Raw genomic sequence first — 17,256 nt, 5'->3', positions numbered from 1 at the left:
CCTTGCTTTCACATATAAGACAATAAGAGTACTTTGATCCTGGGTACCAGCAGTGGTACAAGTTAAAAGGAATTTTACTCTTTTGTTATTATTATTATTTTTGCACAATTTATTTATTCAGGTGTAAACAAACTTGCTCAGAGTGGTTTGATGTGAAACGCTCTGTTGTAAACAGACTCCGGGAGTGAGAATTGTTTACGGAAAAGTTCAATGCTTCCAAAATCTTCTTCATAGAAAGTTATTAAACAACTGCCAGTGTTGCATGAAACCCAAGACACTGTTTAACGTTTAAAAATCCATTCAGGTGGTATATTTAGGGAATTTTAAGGCCAAAAAGTCCCAAAGCAATCTTATTTTTTCAGATTCACACTTAGATGAGTGTCATTTTGGATAAAGAGTCACTCAAAGAAATCAGTAAGTTTCTCTATAATTAAAAAAAAAAAAAAAAATCATATCAAACACTCAGTTCTACAACGTAATATCAAACCTAAGTACTTGCTCAGACCAGGGGTGCACAACTCCACTCCTGGAGGGCCAGTGTGCAGTATAGTTTGGTGATCTTGCTACTCAGACACACCTGATTCAATTCCTCTGTTAATTGGCAGGTTTACAAGATGTGTTTGAGTAGGGCATCTACCAAGTCCTCTGGACTTGTGCACCACCCCTGGTTTAGACTGCTGAATTCTGAAAAATGGGTAGATTTTCAGTGTAACTAAGAGGAACGCAGCTTGGGTCTATCTTCAGCTTGGGCTCCTAATTTAATGTTCAACATTCTGAAGTGTTCCAGCTCAGTAATCAGCACATAAATGATTCATGTTTCTGTCCGGCAGCATCAACATGTTAATCCATGTTTGTCCAACAAAACAAGAAAGGGAACCCCCCGCTTATTTGATCAGTAAGCCAGTCCAATTATTTAAAGAGAATATTTTATTGGTTCAGCAGACTGAAAAAGTGATTTGGGGGACTTTAATCCGCAACTGTTTTGCAACGCACAGCCAATATTAAAATGGATGCTCTGTACCACACTTTCCCTGTTGTTCCAAACACTGCTTAAATCAATACTGAGCCAGGAAAGGATAACAAATACGTGATTTCGTCGTCAAACCAGTGTTTCTTTTTGTCCTGCAGAGGCACGTTTGCACATCCACAATAATATGCACACAAGAATTATACAAATGAGAGGGGTTAAAAAAAGGAAAGAATAAAATGACAAACAAATAAAAAAATGGAACTACAAAACAGTCATTTCATGTAGCACAGTACAGAAAACACACCGGACAGATACAGTACTGCTAAAAGTCGCTTGTCAGAATTCTTTTTTTTTTTTCCTTTTATACTCGAACAGATCAGCTGGTGCAATATCTTTAAAGCTGGAAGGGTAAAAGCTATACAGTTGTCTCCCTAAAGTTTGGTGGAAGGGGGTTTTATAGGGACAGGAGTGACAGAACAAAGACTATTTACATTTTTCTTTTTTCTTTTTTTTGAGTAGAGTAAGATCTTCCACATGGTCGGCACACGCAACAATGCAAAACAAACCACGGGTCATGGTGGGCAGGCGTGGCAAAAGCATACGGCAGAAAAGACGGCAAAATACAGCTGAAGCAGATGCATGGCTCGAAAAAGTCCAAAATCTCCAAAAATTCCCTCCTTTGTCTTCTGCGGCTCTTCTAGGCTTGGCCATCGTGAATCCCGCGCTGGAGAATCTCAGCTCACTCATCTGCGATCTCGCCTTCCCGACTTCCGTCGAACCTATGCGGAAACACAAAGCAATTAGCACTCCTGATCAAAGACGATAGTCAATAATGACGACACATACAGTCTGCCATCATTTTAAAGCAATTAAAAGTGCGCCAGCTGAAAACTCTAACTGGACCTCACGTGATGCTTGCTGTCATGTAACGTCTACGCTAAGCGGTTCTCTACATGTGCACATCATCTTGGATCTGATTACTTGTAAACAGAGATTTTCCAATAAAGGCTTCATTCATTCATTCATTCATTCATTCATTCATTCATTCATTCATGTTGAGTAGATTGAGCATATGAACACCTCAGTCTAAATCTATAATCGGAATGTATTGGATTGGCAAAAATGTACACACAGCCAGTAACAGAAAGAGGACTTACTTTAGGTGAGGAATCCTGTAATTGCTCCTCCTCTGCCTCTTCCTCACTCTGTTGAGATGTCTCCATCTCCTCTTCAGACTCCTCTTCTTGGCTTACTGCTGCTCTGGATCGTCCACCACTGCAAAATGGAGTAAACAGGTCGGACCTGTGCCATCTGCAGAAGCCAAGCCTCTGAACTACTGGAGATCTTCAATCACACTTTATTAAACACAGGCCCATCTCTGGGTTGTATTTCTATGTATTAAAGAAAAAACATCAGTGCTTCTACGCAAGTCCTAATCTCAAAAGCGGAACTGGGAAGTCAGCACAAAGCCTATGGTAGGTTTGTGTGTGGTGCATGTGTAGGCTGTACCCTTTTCTAGCTGCCGTTTGTGATTTTGGAGGTCTGCCTCTTCTTTTCTGTGGCGTGGATTCAACTGAATCGCTGGTGGCCTCTGTTGCTTCCACTCTGATAATAAATCACAACAGTAGCATTTTGGATTACATATTCAATTCATGAAAACATAGGCGATTGATTATTTGAACGATAAAGACCGTACTCAAATTTACACATAAAACTGCACGGTCATTTTTCCCCCCACTGAAATTGCAAAACTAGTGTTCAAAAATTTGGAATAAAAATATGACCAAAAAAAAAAAAGAAAAAAAGAAAAAAAATGTTTAGGAGTCAGTCTTACTTATTTTCAATAACACATTTTGTTTCAATAAAATGTTGCAGCTACAGGTGAGAAGTGATTCTACAGTGATATTACTACTCGAAAACCAGACAGATTTTAACTAATTAGTAAGAAGCTGTAAAAAAAAAAAAAAAAGAGTGATCCACACATCCATAGACCTATCTGCAAGGTGTGAGTTATTCTAGGAGTGTGAGCGGAGCAATGTGATTTTGCTCAGAGCAGCTTTTCAGAAAGTGGGAGTGACAGGGTTCTCTCTCGCACTGAAATTGATTCAGTTACGTTTCATCCTGTAAGCCATACAATCCTGACTACCTCTGTGACATGAGTGATGCTGCAGTGACTGCCTCAGCTTGTACAGTACAGTCATTCATACAAAGCATCTGAGCTGTTCAGCAGACCCACATACTGGAAATTGTCACTGATTGCAACAAAGTTGTGCAGACGTCAGTCACAGTTAGTCTTGTGTTGTCCACATTGCTGCATGATTGATGAAGATGGTGTTAAAAGCATTTGCATTTGTTCACCCAGCTTGTTCAGCAGTTTTCTGGCTTGTGACTGGGCCATTGCTACAAGCCTATAACTTCCGATAAAGCCTATGTAGCACAAAATGATCACTTTTTGTCTAATAATTGCCATAAATTCTATAACTAATGAAACTGTGTAGTGCCTGGCCATACATTCCAGACATAAACCAAATACCATAAGAATGGGCCATGTGGAGCAGACATGGCGTGGAGTTTCTCTCACATGTGAGTGAGGAGCGAGAGAGGAAATTGAACTTGAAAAACCCAAAGCAATTCTGGAGTGGAGTGATAACAGAAACAATGAGTGAGAAGTGTAAATGTCTGCTGTTCCACTCCACTCACATACACTGTTCTAGTCAATTTTACTCTGCAAAGTATTTACTGTCCAGTGATATCTTCTGTCTGGTGTAATAATATGCTGTAGCATATGGATTTCACTGTACTTTGAATGCTCAGCATAGTGAATACACAGGAAAATAAAAATGTCATCATGAAGAGGAAAAAAAAAAGTAGCAACAGCTACATAACTGACCTTGGTTTGCGACCTCGCCTGCCTTTAGGCTTCACTTCCATGTTCTCACTGCCTGCATCGTCTTCCTCTTCCTCCTCCTCTTCCTCCTGTTCTTCATCATTCTCTTCTTCTGGAGGTGGTGCGGCCTTCCTGCGTCCTCTCCTTCCCTTGCTTGGAGTTTCGTCCTTGGTGGCAGATTTTGGAGGTCGTCCTCTGCGGCCCCTCTTAGGCGGACTGTTCTGTTCGTCCTCCGTCTCCATGGAAGCTTCGGCCATGCTACTGTCCTCTCCCCACTGCTCTTCTGCATCGTCCGTGCTGGTATTGGCCGCTTTCTTGCGGCCGCGTTTGGGCTTCGACTCCTGGGCTTTGTCCTCCTGGCTGGATGCGGCACCTCGCTTGCGCCCCCTGCTGGGCTTTTCTCCTTCAGATGGGCTCTTCATGGATATGTCCTCGTTCTCGCTGTGGTCCTTTTCTGATGCGTCCAGTCTGAGAGAGCAAGAACAAGTGGGAAGTCAAGCCAATTAGTATGAAGTAATTTACCAGCAAGTAAAAGCACTAAAAGGAGTCATATCCTCCTATGGTCCTCTTATTACATCGGTGTGGATTTATGTAGCATAATTATTTTTTAGAAACAGACTTAAAACAGGCTAGTTTGGTTAAAGTGCCTTTACGGATGTTCTATGTGGTAGCAGTCCACCCTGAAACACTCCTTCAATATTCATGGGTATGGCTAAACTGCTGTAGGCTGCATAGACGGATGGTGATATATTTCATACACACACACACACACACACACTCTATTAGGTATACCTATCTTGTATGTACACTCTGTCCATTTCATCATCTCCACTTGCCATAAAACTGCAATTAGTAGTTCTACAATTACAGACTTAGTCCATCTGTTTCTCTACATACTTTGTTAGCCCCCTTTTACCCTGTTCTTCAGTGGTCAGGACCCCCAAGGACCCCCAAAGATCAGGTATTATTTGGGTGGTGGATCAATCTCAGCACTGCACCGATGTGGCGGTAGCATATTAGTTTATATTTTGTACATTTTTACACTCCTGTTAAAACTTTCTTTTCTGAAATTCTGTAAAGCTGCTTTGTGACAACATCCGTTGTAAAAAGCGCTATACAAATAAATTTGATTTGATATTAGTGCGTGTTGTGCTTGTACGAATGGGTCAGACAGCTGTGTTACTGGAGTTTTGCAAACATCAGTGTCACTCCTGGCCTGAGAATAGTCCACCAACCAAAAATATTAAGCTAACAGCAGCATGTGACCACTGATGAAGCACTAGAGAATGACCAACACAAACTGTACAGCAACAGATGAGATACTGTGGACCAACAAGGTAGGAGCGTCTAACAGAGTGAACAGCGCTTAAAAACTCCAGCAGCACTGCTGTGTCTGATTCACTTTTACCAGCACCACACACATTAACACAACCACCACATCAGTGTCACTGCAGGGCTGAGAATGATCCACCACTCAGAAAATACCTGCTCTGTGGTGGTCCCTGTCAGGGTGCTGACCAAAGAAGAACAGGGTAAAAGGGGGCCAACAAAGTAAGCAAAGAAACACATGGATGGCAGTCTTCCATTAAAAGTCATGTTTTCCTTCTCCTGTAAACTTACCATTTTGGAGATATAAGGTTTGATAAGACAGCGACATCACAAATGAATTCACTGTGCTCTAGTTTAAAGTCAAATCCTTAGAAGTTAATTAATAATAGGATAGACATGACACAATGCTAAATAATGCTTGATTAAAAGGTGCTGGTGGCAAGGAGGTGGTGGAAATCCATGAGCCAAGCTGTAAATATTCATTTACTTCCAAAACTGTTGACAAGTGAATTGACCATGTCTATTCTTGTTTCATTACAGCGCAGCTTGAATATCCAATTATACCAGTCTGAAACAGGAATGAATCATGTTAGGCTACATCTTATTGGTGCACAGCAGAGCTTCCCCATCTCTATGTGAAGGGCTGGTTCCATACTTGAAGTGCTCTGCTCATGTGAGGGTGGTACAGTGGAGCTGTAATCATTACAGCCTTGTCATGCAAATGTGTTTACAGACTTCTTCAGCGCGATGTAAATGACACCTATTCACCAATGTCTAGATCTCATAGAAACCAGCATAGCTCATGGAAGACGCGGCAATATAGAGACTAGAACACTGCAGCTTCTTTTCACTTGTGAGCTTAAAGTCTTGTCAACAGATGGTGGGAAGATCATATAATTACTACTCTATTGTTTGTTTTCTTAATAGAAGAGGCTCAAACAGAAAAGTAATAGACTGGAAGCAAATGCTGGTTGTAACTCTTGAACTCACAAGTGCATCTCAAGCGTATGTATCTATGTAAATAATTTTCAATTCTGCACTGTTGTTTAAAGAAAAGCTTTTATCTACTAAATGATAATTTAACAGAAGGAAAAAATAAATAAATAAATAAATAAATACTTTTTATGCAAGTAAATGGAACGAGACATTTTCCCCCCACCAAGTAATTTTGGTCATTTCTTTCAGTTCAATCATCATGAAATTTACAAAAAAATAGATATTTTAATTGCTCAATATTATACTCAAAGTCATACACGTAATAGGTGCATTAGCTGATTTCTCTGTTTTAAAACTAATACAAGTACTGTGAAAATATGCAGAATAGAAAAGACTTGTGCTGATGCCACTGCTAAAATAATTTTATGTACTTGAAAGACCGAGAAAACAGTAGGACAGAGGGCTTTGTTTGTGATCACACACACACCTCCTGTCATTTTATAAGATCCTCTCCTACACCTCATAACTCTGCCCACATCTACATCTGCCTGGCTATGAAAATCAGGCAACCTGCACTGACAGGTACTATTGTGGGGGAACAACACGTTGTGCTACCAAAACACAATAACAAGAAACATGATACAACAAGAATCAACACTGGAAATGCTTTTCAAAGATTGGAGTGTTACATGAGAAGGTGATAAAGTTAGATGCAGAAATAGTGACATTCCTCCTGGACTAGTATGTAAATGTGATGCATATAAAGCATAGAACTGTTTTAATAGACGATTCTACATAAGTCAAGTGGCTAAATCTTTCTCACTCAGAAAGCCTGAGAAAGTAATGCTTTGGATAAACCACTTTCACTGAAATGTATGTATTACTAATCATCTGCATTGTGCAGGTAAGAAGTTAAGAAGGTTGAAGTTGGCTTCTAATTCAAACTATGCTCTACATTAAATGCTGCTGTGGAGTCAGTATTTGTAAAGAGCTGTAAAAGGCAAAGAAAAACAGGACACACTACTATTATTGAGCAGAAAATCAGTATAAACCGAATGCCCAGTGTTTGTTGGCTTGTAACTTCATAATCCCCTTGTACAAAAGAGATTTGATGCTTGTTCTGGCCATACGCAGCCGATTTTCAAAAAGGTATTATGGGGGAGTGCTTGGACAGCATGACTGAATAAAATGCCTCTCTGAATAAGTGCAAAGACATAATGTCATTGTAATTTACCAAGTAGAATAACCCAGTGCATTGCTTGGGGGAGATCAGTATTGTAGCCCTCTCCTGCTCTTTTAGCTAGGTTCCTAAAAGCAAGCACGGTCACCCTGAGATAAATTAGCTGATAGCCATGGTTTTCACTGTTATTAATATCTTGTGGAATAGCTGTTGTAGCTATGAAAAGGACCACACTCAGTGGGCTTGATTGAAATGTAGGTTATCAAGTATTTTGATCTCCACTTCAGCAATGTTAGCATTAATGCCAGATGTTTATCATTTATATCCAAATAACAAAGTAAGCACAAACTCTTAAACAGCCTTCCCCATCTACAGAAAGCCGTGATAGTGGTTAGTAAAGCTGCCAAACTCTAAATGAACTAGAAGCTGGGCACCACCTTACACCGGGCAGATCTGGTCCATTCTACTGTTGTTGTACTATACCTATTTGACTGCTATGGATTAGCACATCATCAATTCTGACTCATATCTTTGTGTTGTGGTCAAAAACGCATAGTATCTACTCATTCATTCTGAGTTGTATTTGTTATCCTGTCATTATGGTCTCCTACAGTGTATAATTTGTACAGCGGACCAACCTTCCTTTGCTGCGGCCAGGGGAGCTGGGATTGGAATTGCTGCTGGCATTGCTGATGGTCTCCATGCGGGAGAGCTTGGTTTGCTGCTTGCCTGTGGCTGATAATGGTTTGTTCACAGCACCCAGCACATTAGCTGCTTTAGGCTGGCAGAGAGAGGAGGAACACTGTTAGGAGGAAGTAGCTGATTGCGGTCTCCATCAATGAAAAAGGAATTGGATACAGATGCTAAACAGATAATAAAAGAGTTGGATATGTACCTTTCCTGGGGTGAAAAACGCCTTCATCTCAGGTGGAAGATAATTTTTCGTGTTGCTGAAATTCTGCAATATAATCCAAATGAACGTTCAATGAGTTTAGAGAACAGCTACTGAAGGCAGATAAGATCGGATTTCAAATCGTTCCATTATCGCTTTAATAAATCAATTATTCTTAATTACTGCACAATTCCAACAGTGAGATGTAAAACAGCCATTGAGAGAGGTGTGATGTGAAATACGTATCGACTCCGATTTCTGTGAAATGGTGATCGGAACGAAGAGTTATGATGTCTACAACACAAATTGAAGTGATGTGCCCATCCACATTTTTTCTGTTCTGATCCGATTTGAGCTTTTCTTTCCCTTTTTTTCTTTAGTGCATGTTTCCGAGCTGACCCAGTATATAGCGACACTTATGAGATACACTGAGGTCATATGTGTGGTCCAAATAGCAGTTGCGAAGCTCATAGCTTTAACATCTGGCTAACGGTGCTAACGGTGATGACAATTGGTTGTACAGAATGAGTACAGCAGCCTCTAAATCTCTGAAATGTACTTTATGGATGGGAGATTAAACCTGGGCTCTAAGTGCTCCAACAGGCTGTGAAATCCAACATTTTCCACTGCAGATAGCAGTTGGTCACCTTATACAGAACCGGATCAGTCTCATCTCTAATGTAAATATAGACATTTTATTTAATTGGCCAAAACTTTCTCTTGAAACCATCATAACATGCCTTCAGGCATCAGGCAATGTGTCTGTAAATCTGTGTAATAATTTGTGATGTAGCTATTAGAGGCACTACAAGCTACAGACACCTTGTTCCCATCACCACCACTTTGAATAATTTAGACTCTGTAAAATTCTGTGAACGAAGCATTTCACCTCAAACCACCCTGAATGGCTTCATTTACATCTTAATTTTAGAGAACTTTTAATAAGAACCAGCAGCCTTTTAAGAAATCTGGTTTCATGCCTGGCAGTCATACCTTGTCAGGTTGAGTGAAGTAGCGTGCAGGCAGCACAGGGTCTTTCGGTGACTCCAGACTGTATGTAGTGCTCTTGGAGATGACTATATTCATGGCTACATCGCACACTGTGTATAGTTTCTAATAGGAAAGAAGTTGAAGAAGAAATCATAATAAAGATCTACAGTAAGGCAGGATTGATCATGGAGTTAAACGTCATGTGTAGTAAGAACTACATGTGTCTAATTAAACACTATAAAACCACACATACACACAAGTCACACAGGCCATGTATGCTGACAAAGTGGAAAAAGATGAGAAATGAAAGAGAAAGAAAATTAATCCCCTTAGAACAGCTTACAAACTCACCTCGTTTATCTTGGCATCATCAGGACACTGGCCATCTTTTGTCTGTTTGATGTTCTCTACCATTTTTCTAATGAATGCATGACTGTTGTTCTCATTTTTGGCCATTAGGAACTCCAAAATAAACCACAAGGCCCTTCAGATGAAAAGAGCAGAGGGAGATAAAGAGATCGGAGGGAGAAAAAAGAAAAATGAATTATTTTTCTTTCCACAGATAAAAGCAGAGCTCTCTCAGAATCAATCTCTGGCTGACTACCCTCCCCCACCAAAAAAACCTCACCATTTTCTTCTACACTTGTTTTTCAGTGCTCTATATTACAAAGCATGGCTCACACATTCACAAAGGGTTGAGACTCACTCTTTGATGTCTTTGAGCTGCTCAATGTCTTGTACTTTCACATAGTCTGGGTCATGAGCCAGTAGGTGGATGGCGTATGGCACCACATATTCTGGCAGGAGAGAAATCAATTTCTCTGCAATAGACAGACATTACACTTCAATTATTTTTTTTGTCAGGAGCAATCATAATCACAGCTTTGCAAGCTTATACATTAGACAACAGCAAAAAGGCTGAGCTGAATGATACACAGAGTGAATTATGAATGAGCCTTATACTCCATCTTCTTACTGTATCAGATGATGACAATCCAATTAGTCAATAAAATTAGCATGACAAAATTAATGGCATGAATTAATGACAACCACCGTAGATGAACTGGTCTAAACATCAGACAAATAATTCAATTTGGTGGAAAAAAAAGCATACCAAAGCAATTTCACGCTGATCATGCTTCTTAAACAATGAAAGTTGGGTGCAAGTTTATCTCTACATTAATCTAGACATAATACAATGAACAATGCACTACAGTGTTTCCCACTCCTGGTGCTTCAGTGCCCATGCTCAGTTTTTCCTTCTTCTCACATGACTCGCATTAGCTAATTAATGACACCATGTCTGCAGGCACTGTGAAGTTACTACTGTTAACAATGTTCAAATGAAGTTTTAGGCCAAATTTTTATTTAAGACAACTGAATATTTAGGCCCTTTAATTTTTGTGAAAAGGCCTTAATAAATATTAGGTATATTCCAGGGTTTTAAAATTTCAGCATAATTTAATCAATGATAAGCCATTCAGAGTGGTCTGATGTGAAATGGTTCACTGAAGAGAAACTTTCTTAGTTTTGGTGAGAGAAACCAGGGGTCATGTTATCTACAACTTAGCTTCCCAACCTTTTCTAACTGTGCCCACATAACCTGATCTGCTCTAAAATCTTTTGGGCTGTGGAAGCTTTTGTGGTTGATTAAGTGCAAATAAATAGAACACAATAACCAGTACAGCTTCTTAGTTGTGGTTGTTTTTATAATATAGCACCACAAACACAAATACCTAAACATTTCTCATCTAATGAATTAGGCGATATTGTTTGGCAGCTACCAACTGCTGGGTGAGAAGCTGAAGACATGAAAGCTTAGAAAGGAAGGGTTGAGTTGGTTTAGTAGGTTTAGCTGCATATACAGTCGTGGCCAAAAGTTTTGAGAATGGCACAAATTTTGGTTCTCACAAAGTTTGCTGCCTCAGTTTTTTTTAGAACCTTTTGTCAGATGTTTATATGGTATAATGACGTACAATTATAAGCATTCAAAACATGTCTTAAATTTTTAACTGGGACATTGGGAAAAGTTGCTCTTGGAGGATGTTTTGATACCATTCCTTATTCACAGCAGCGTTCTTAGTCAAAATTTTGAGCAAACCCACTCCCCTGGATGAGAAGCAACCCCACACATGAATGGTCTCAGGATGCTTCACTGTTGGCATGACACATGACTTAAGGTAGCGCTCACTTTTTCTTCTCCGGACAATCATTTTTCCAGATGTCCCAAACTGTCTGAAGGGGGCTTCATCAGAGAAAATAACTTTACCCCAGTCTTTACTCTGCAGCCCAATCTCTGTACTTGCTGCAGAATGTCAGTCTGTCCTTGATGTTTTTCTTGGAGAGAAGTGGCTTCTTTGCTGCCCTTTGGCACCAAGCCACCCTCCAAAAGCCTTCGTCTCACTGCGTGTTCAGATGCACTCACACCTGCCCTTTGCCATTCCTGAGCTAGCAGTGACCCGATCTCGTAGCTGAATAAGGAATGGTATCAAAACATCCTCCAAGAGCAACTTCTCCCAACAACCCAGGAGCAATTTGGAGATGAACAATGCTTTTTCCAGCATGATGGAGCACCATGTCACAAGGCAAAAGTCAAACTCAACACTAGAGTTAACAGTGTTTACTTTTTCATCCGCATGTGGTTTTACATGAGATTTACAGACAGCAATTCTGGCTATTTTGCCAGCATTTTTTTTTTTTTTTTAAACAAACTGTTGTTTAAACAGTTGGCCCTCCGACAATTAAATTATTATTTTTACCTGATTTTTGTCCCCAATTTAATCGTCTCCAACCGCCAGATCTGTCATGTCAGCCAACATACGCCTGCACTGACTAGCATCACGTTGAGTGATGGGGGAAGAAGGGGGGGGCATCCTACCCACCCAGAGAGAGCGAGGCCAATTGTGCTCTCTTGAACTCCCGGCTACGGGTGGCTGTAGCATCACCAGGGATCGAACTTGTGATCTCCTGATGATGGGGCCAACGCTTAGATGGTTGCGCCACTCGGGAGCCCATGACAATTCCATAATAACTAAATTTAGCATGAGTACAACATTGTACTGCCCAGTGGAAAAGCACCATAAATTGCACAGAGCTACACCAGGACTGTGAAATACTGACCCACAATTAAAATGGAAGAAAAAAAAAAAAAAGGGGGTGTACATGCCCTCACCGCTGATCGCGGCATGCTGCTTGAGGTACTCCCTGCGCAGGTTGATATTTTTGACCAGGCACTGGCGGGCGTGAGCCCTGCGTTCCTTCACCGGATCTTTGGCACACAGAGCGAACACAGCCAGGTACTCCAGCGGCAGCCGCAGCCGACACAGGCCTTTATGCAGCTTCTGAGCAAAAGCCTGCCGCACTTGGTAACACTCATCCTGAGGAGACAGGCATCATGGTCGCATTAAATAAGGATACTAAAATGATACCAAAGTGAAGGAACAAAGGAATAAATAAATGAACCAGTGTCAGGGCAAGTAAACAGTGACTGAAATAAACAATGTGTCAATGTTAGAACAAAACCTTGTATCTTTACAGGAGAAATTAAAAACATGAACATCTGGACAGTTTCTATTTTTCTGTTCATCATGAAATTTATAAATATGAAGACAAAGGCAATAAGCACAGATGCACGCTATGGTACTAGAGGTACCACAGTATACCACTTTCATTTAGCAATGAAACATTAATATTTGAGTCTGGATGCATCAATACTATTTTTTTTTCACCTAAAATATCACAATTGGAAATGGTATCAATGCTTTCTTCCCCACTAATATCTCTATAGGGTTAGAGTATGTATGGTGCAGACCTCTTCTCAGACCAAACTCTGTTCAAGTGAGTGAGCTGGCAAGCAAATAGCCTGGAGCAAGCCAAAGAGCCACCATATGGCCTCGTAATACCAGCAGCAGGACTAACAGAATGACATGGCGAATCTTTGACATTAAGGTCGCCATGCCCCATTTCATGTTGTTAAAATAGAAGAGGCCAGCCAATAAAGATGAGCTAATCATTCTCGTAATGAAGCAGAGGGGAGCAGAGTACAAGCCTAGAGCCTTACGTTTATGACAAGAGCACAGAGCTGGTACTGCTCCAGGGTGATGATCTCATGGTAGCAGGGCTCCTGAGCCAAACGCAGCACTGCACAGCCCGCTGCCAGGCGAAGCCGCGACATGTCCGGCTTCCTGAGCACATACGCAAATATGGGGGGGGGGGAATAAATAAATAAATAAAAAAAGAAGAAGAAGAAAAAAAAACACATGATATCTCAGGATAAAATTACAGTACAACATGTGATGGGCTGTAGTTTTAGGAAAGTCTTAGGATGACCATATGGAACAGTTTAAAACTTTATTCTGTTGCAGTGTTTTGACTAGCAAAACTACACTATTGCCCAGATAAAGCACAAACAGCAATCTAATAAAAAGTAATTCATTGTTATTGATATTTAAGAAATGTATTGACATCTTAGGCTTGGAAAAGGTTAAGCCAACACTGGCAAAAAAATCCCAATATATTGTGTTACTTTTATTTGTATTTGCTGTAATGTTTGTTTCAGCAAATACAGGCACACTACTTCCAGGCAAATACCTTTACATATAATTATCTGGAGTGGTCTAAGATTTTTTGGAACAGTACTGTATGCTTCTCATAAAGAACACCAGAATCAAGCTGCTGGTCACAGAAGTTCATTCATAGTATCAAAGGCTTTGGAAGCACTCACCCCATCTTGCCCTGCTCGGTCAGATCTCCATCACTATTCAGTATGGCAGTCAGCATCCTGAGCGTGGAGTTACCAGACTTACTCTGATTATTTTTCACCCCGAGCAGCCACCGTACCATCAGCTTAATGCCCTGGATCTAAAACAAAGAATAAGGTTGACTCATACAAGTGTGTAGGTACACTTCCAGTCAAAGGGATAAAGAACAGCTTGTCTTTATTTGAAGAAGAATAAGAAAAAATCATTTTAGTGCTGTTACTTTGAGTGAGTCCATTAAGTAAGGAAAAATACCTGCAAGTTTTATGCTTATAAAAAAAAAAAATGCTGGGGGGGTGGGGGGTCATCTAAGGTGCAATCGTCTTAAGTGTTGGCCCAGATCGCCAGTTCTATTGCTGGTAATGCTACAGCCAGCTGGGCCACAATTGACCTTGCTCTCTCTGGGTGGATAGGATGGCCCCGTCTCCCCCCGCATCACTCCTCGATGCTAGCCTGCACAGGCATCTGTTGGCCTACGTAACAAAACTGGTGGTTCTAGCCTCCTTGCACTGGTGGTTTCATGCGACAGGGGAAGCCCTAACTAGTGGGTGGAATTGTATAATTGGAACTGAGTAATATGCCAAGTTATTATCCATTGTATACATACATGGATATACTCACACATACATGCATATAGTTTTACAAAATACACACATAAGAAAAAAAAAAATCTATCAATTTTACTCACTAGTGCACTTGCAACGCTGAGCTACGCAAGAAAAATATACCCAAAGTAATCAGTACCACTCAGAACTCAGTACATTTGACTGTGTCTTCGGTAAGCATTTCATAAAGTGAGACTGTGCCCCTACCTTAGCCAGTGTTTCAGGGGAAACTTCATCATCTGGAACCCAGAGCTTGGTGGTTTTCTTGCCAGGAATCTTTGAGAGAGACAAAGAAGAAAAAAAAAGCCTGATAAGCATCAGATGGCACTGAGGAGCAGGAGTCTGTGTGCTGAGACGCAGAAGTAAGAATGTCTTTCCCGAGGATGCACAAAGAATCATATCTCTCACCATCACAGCAGCCACAGCTGGGTCAGCCTTGGGTTCATAACAAAAATACAACACAATTTCTTTAATTTCCTTTCTTTAAGGACTAATCCATAACAAACATATCATAATAAAACTGGCAAAATATGTTCCCACTGTACTAGTGCACTCCATAATACCATGGTTCAAGAAAATAGGTCAGGTTCATAATCTGGAAGTGAGCACTGTGCACTATGACCTAGAGCTCAACTGATACAGCTGGCTGATAACATCAACTGGCATTAATGCCCCTACAATTTCTAGATGTTAGCAAAAATACCACCATTTATAGGGACTACAGGGACTGCAAAGTTTTCAGTTAGGAATGCATGATGACCTTCGATTCATATTGGTATGAGAAAATGCATGTGCACGAATGTGTGAATGAATGAATGAATGAATGAATGAATGAATGAATGAATGAATGAGGTTCAAATCACAGTTCAAACCATTATTTGAGGATATTTATTGTACTCCAGAATAGCAGAATGTTTAGGCAATACTGGGCTACTAAGCTGCATTTAATTTATCTACTGCATTTGAAAAATATTGGATATTTGCATGAGCCCAGAATTCTCACCCCTACTTAGAGCTGCCACCTGCTCACTAATTACAGTAGAGACTAAACATGGACATTTGAACAAAAAAAAAAAAAAAAAAAAAAAAAAAAAAAAAAAAAAAAAAAAAAAAGGTATCTTGATTAACAATGTAAAATGCATATAGATCGAACCCTCAGTATGAGGATAACATTACCACATACAAAAATGTATCAGTTAAGAGAACTGATTTACAATAAGAAAAATAACAGACAATTAACAGAAACCAACAAAATCTCTAATAACTCTAGGAAGCTCCCTCCATCACGCTGCAACTGAACACTGACAAACGTGACAGTTCAGGTAACTGAATTGTCATCAGTTGTTATCAGACAAATGATCTGAATCATTGGTCAGTAAACATTATCTAAAACTACTAGAGTCTGTTTAATACAAGCCCAGATAAAACTGTCAGACAAAATCAGTTATCAATTTCAGCTCTTAAAAATCAGCATCATGTCACAATTCTCATATCTGTCAGGCCTACTATTTTTAATCTCAACTTTAACCCTTGTATGGTGGGTATGTTTTTATTACTCAGTGGGTCTTTTGGACCCACCGCATTGCTTTTTTTTTTTTTTTTTTTTTTAATCAATACAGACAACAATTTATATAAAAATATCAGATGTTTAAAGTATCAGCATAGGGTTCTCGTTTAGCAGCTGTAGCCAGTCAGCAGCATGTCCTTGTTGCCCACCCTCTCGCTAACACACTAACAGCAGGCCATACATTAGAACAACACAGTGAAGGAACACAGCACCTCCACACTTTCATTCCCCATGGGTTCACCCCAACAGCACATAAGTAATACAAATGCGTAGTTACAGTGTGAAGTCATTAAAAACATGTTATTGTATATGTTCTTCACAGAAAATGAGCAAAGGCCAAAGAATCTGAAGCTGAAATATTAATAAATCACATCATTCTTTCTTTTGGTAAACACTGACAAATGAGTCCCACAGACCTGAACACCACAAAAGGTTTAACAATTTTCAGTCTTCAGATGCCACTGTGTCAAATCCAGTATGCTGCAGTTAAATCAGTTCAATAACCTTATCATCATGTAATATGTCGTGGAAAAGAGCTCAAACATTCAAAATACATCAACATCAATCTGTTTTAACCAGGTAAGATCACAATTTATAGCACACTTCTCAACATAATTCAGCAGTTATAAATTAACCCTACAAGCTGACAATTTTTAATCAGACTTTTTTAGCCTTCTGTGTTTCGATTTTCTCACCCTGTCATTCATTAGCAGGTCTTTGACGATGAAGTTGGCTACAAGGGATTTGAGGGGTCCAGCAAACTGCTCTGGAGCCAGCATAGCCAGGTGGCCCAGTGTGGTAAGAGGAGTTATAAGCTGCTCCATGTTCTCGGTGTCCAAACTCTTATGCAGAGGCTATAACAGAGGAGAAATATGGTCAGGGTATTATGAATTACTTTGCAGACAGTCACGCGATAAAGGAAAAAAAAAAAAAAAAAGAATCTCAAATACAACTGTGCGAAAGCAGGCTTCGTGGCTGCGTCCAAAATACTTTACTACCATAATGCACTAGTATGTCAATAAGTGACACAAAGCACCATTCTTATGAAGCAAGAGAACATACTTTAATAATAACAGTGCACCTACGTGGAAAAATTTTCAGCCTGCTAAATCAGGGAGAGTGTGTGTGTGTGTGTGTGTGTGT

The 17,256-nt window shown here is 40.0% G+C and overlaps 1 protein-coding gene across 3 annotated transcripts in view; it reads right to left on the bottom strand.

Annotated features, from left to right (window-relative positions):
- Positions 1-909: 909 nt before the first annotated feature.
- pds5b (PDS5 cohesin associated factor B) overlaps positions 910-17,256 on the bottom strand; it is a 44,604-nt gene continuing 28,257 nt past the window's right edge. For 2 of the 3 annotated variants that reach the window (XM_017725412.2, XM_037546718.1), the window contains exons 21-34: positions 16,809-16,967; positions 14,754-14,822; positions 13,908-14,044; positions 13,245-13,368; positions 12,351-12,561; positions 9,891-10,005; positions 9,536-9,668; positions 9,188-9,307; positions 8,198-8,260; positions 7,941-8,083; positions 3,861-4,325; positions 2,480-2,575; positions 2,128-2,245; positions 910-1,749 (exon numbers count right to left, since the gene is read on the bottom strand). In XM_017725412.2, coding sequence (XP_017580901.1) covers positions 1,714-1,749; positions 2,128-2,245; positions 2,480-2,575; positions 3,861-4,325; positions 7,941-8,083; positions 8,198-8,260; positions 9,188-9,307; positions 9,536-9,668; positions 9,891-10,005; positions 12,351-12,561; positions 13,245-13,368; positions 13,908-14,044; positions 14,754-14,822; positions 16,809-16,967 — 1,989 coding nt within the window. In that variant the 3' untranslated portion in view covers positions 910-1,713. The remainder of the gene's footprint in view (positions 1,750-2,127; positions 2,246-2,479; positions 2,576-3,860; positions 4,326-7,940; positions 8,084-8,197; positions 8,261-9,187; positions 9,308-9,535; positions 9,669-9,890; positions 10,006-12,350; positions 12,562-13,244; positions 13,369-13,907; positions 14,045-14,753; positions 14,823-16,808; positions 16,968-17,256) is intronic. The other variant, XM_017725413.2, reaches the window with a different exon arrangement.

This window comes from Pygocentrus nattereri, chromosome 17 (genome assembly GCF_015220715.1).
Source record: "Pygocentrus nattereri isolate fPygNat1 chromosome 17, fPygNat1.pri, whole genome shotgun sequence".
Classification (NCBI taxonomy): Eukaryota; Metazoa; Chordata; class Actinopteri; order Characiformes; family Serrasalmidae; genus Pygocentrus; species Pygocentrus nattereri.
Note: the sequence above shows the minus strand (reverse complement) of the source record. Positions and strands in the feature narration are given on the sequence as shown.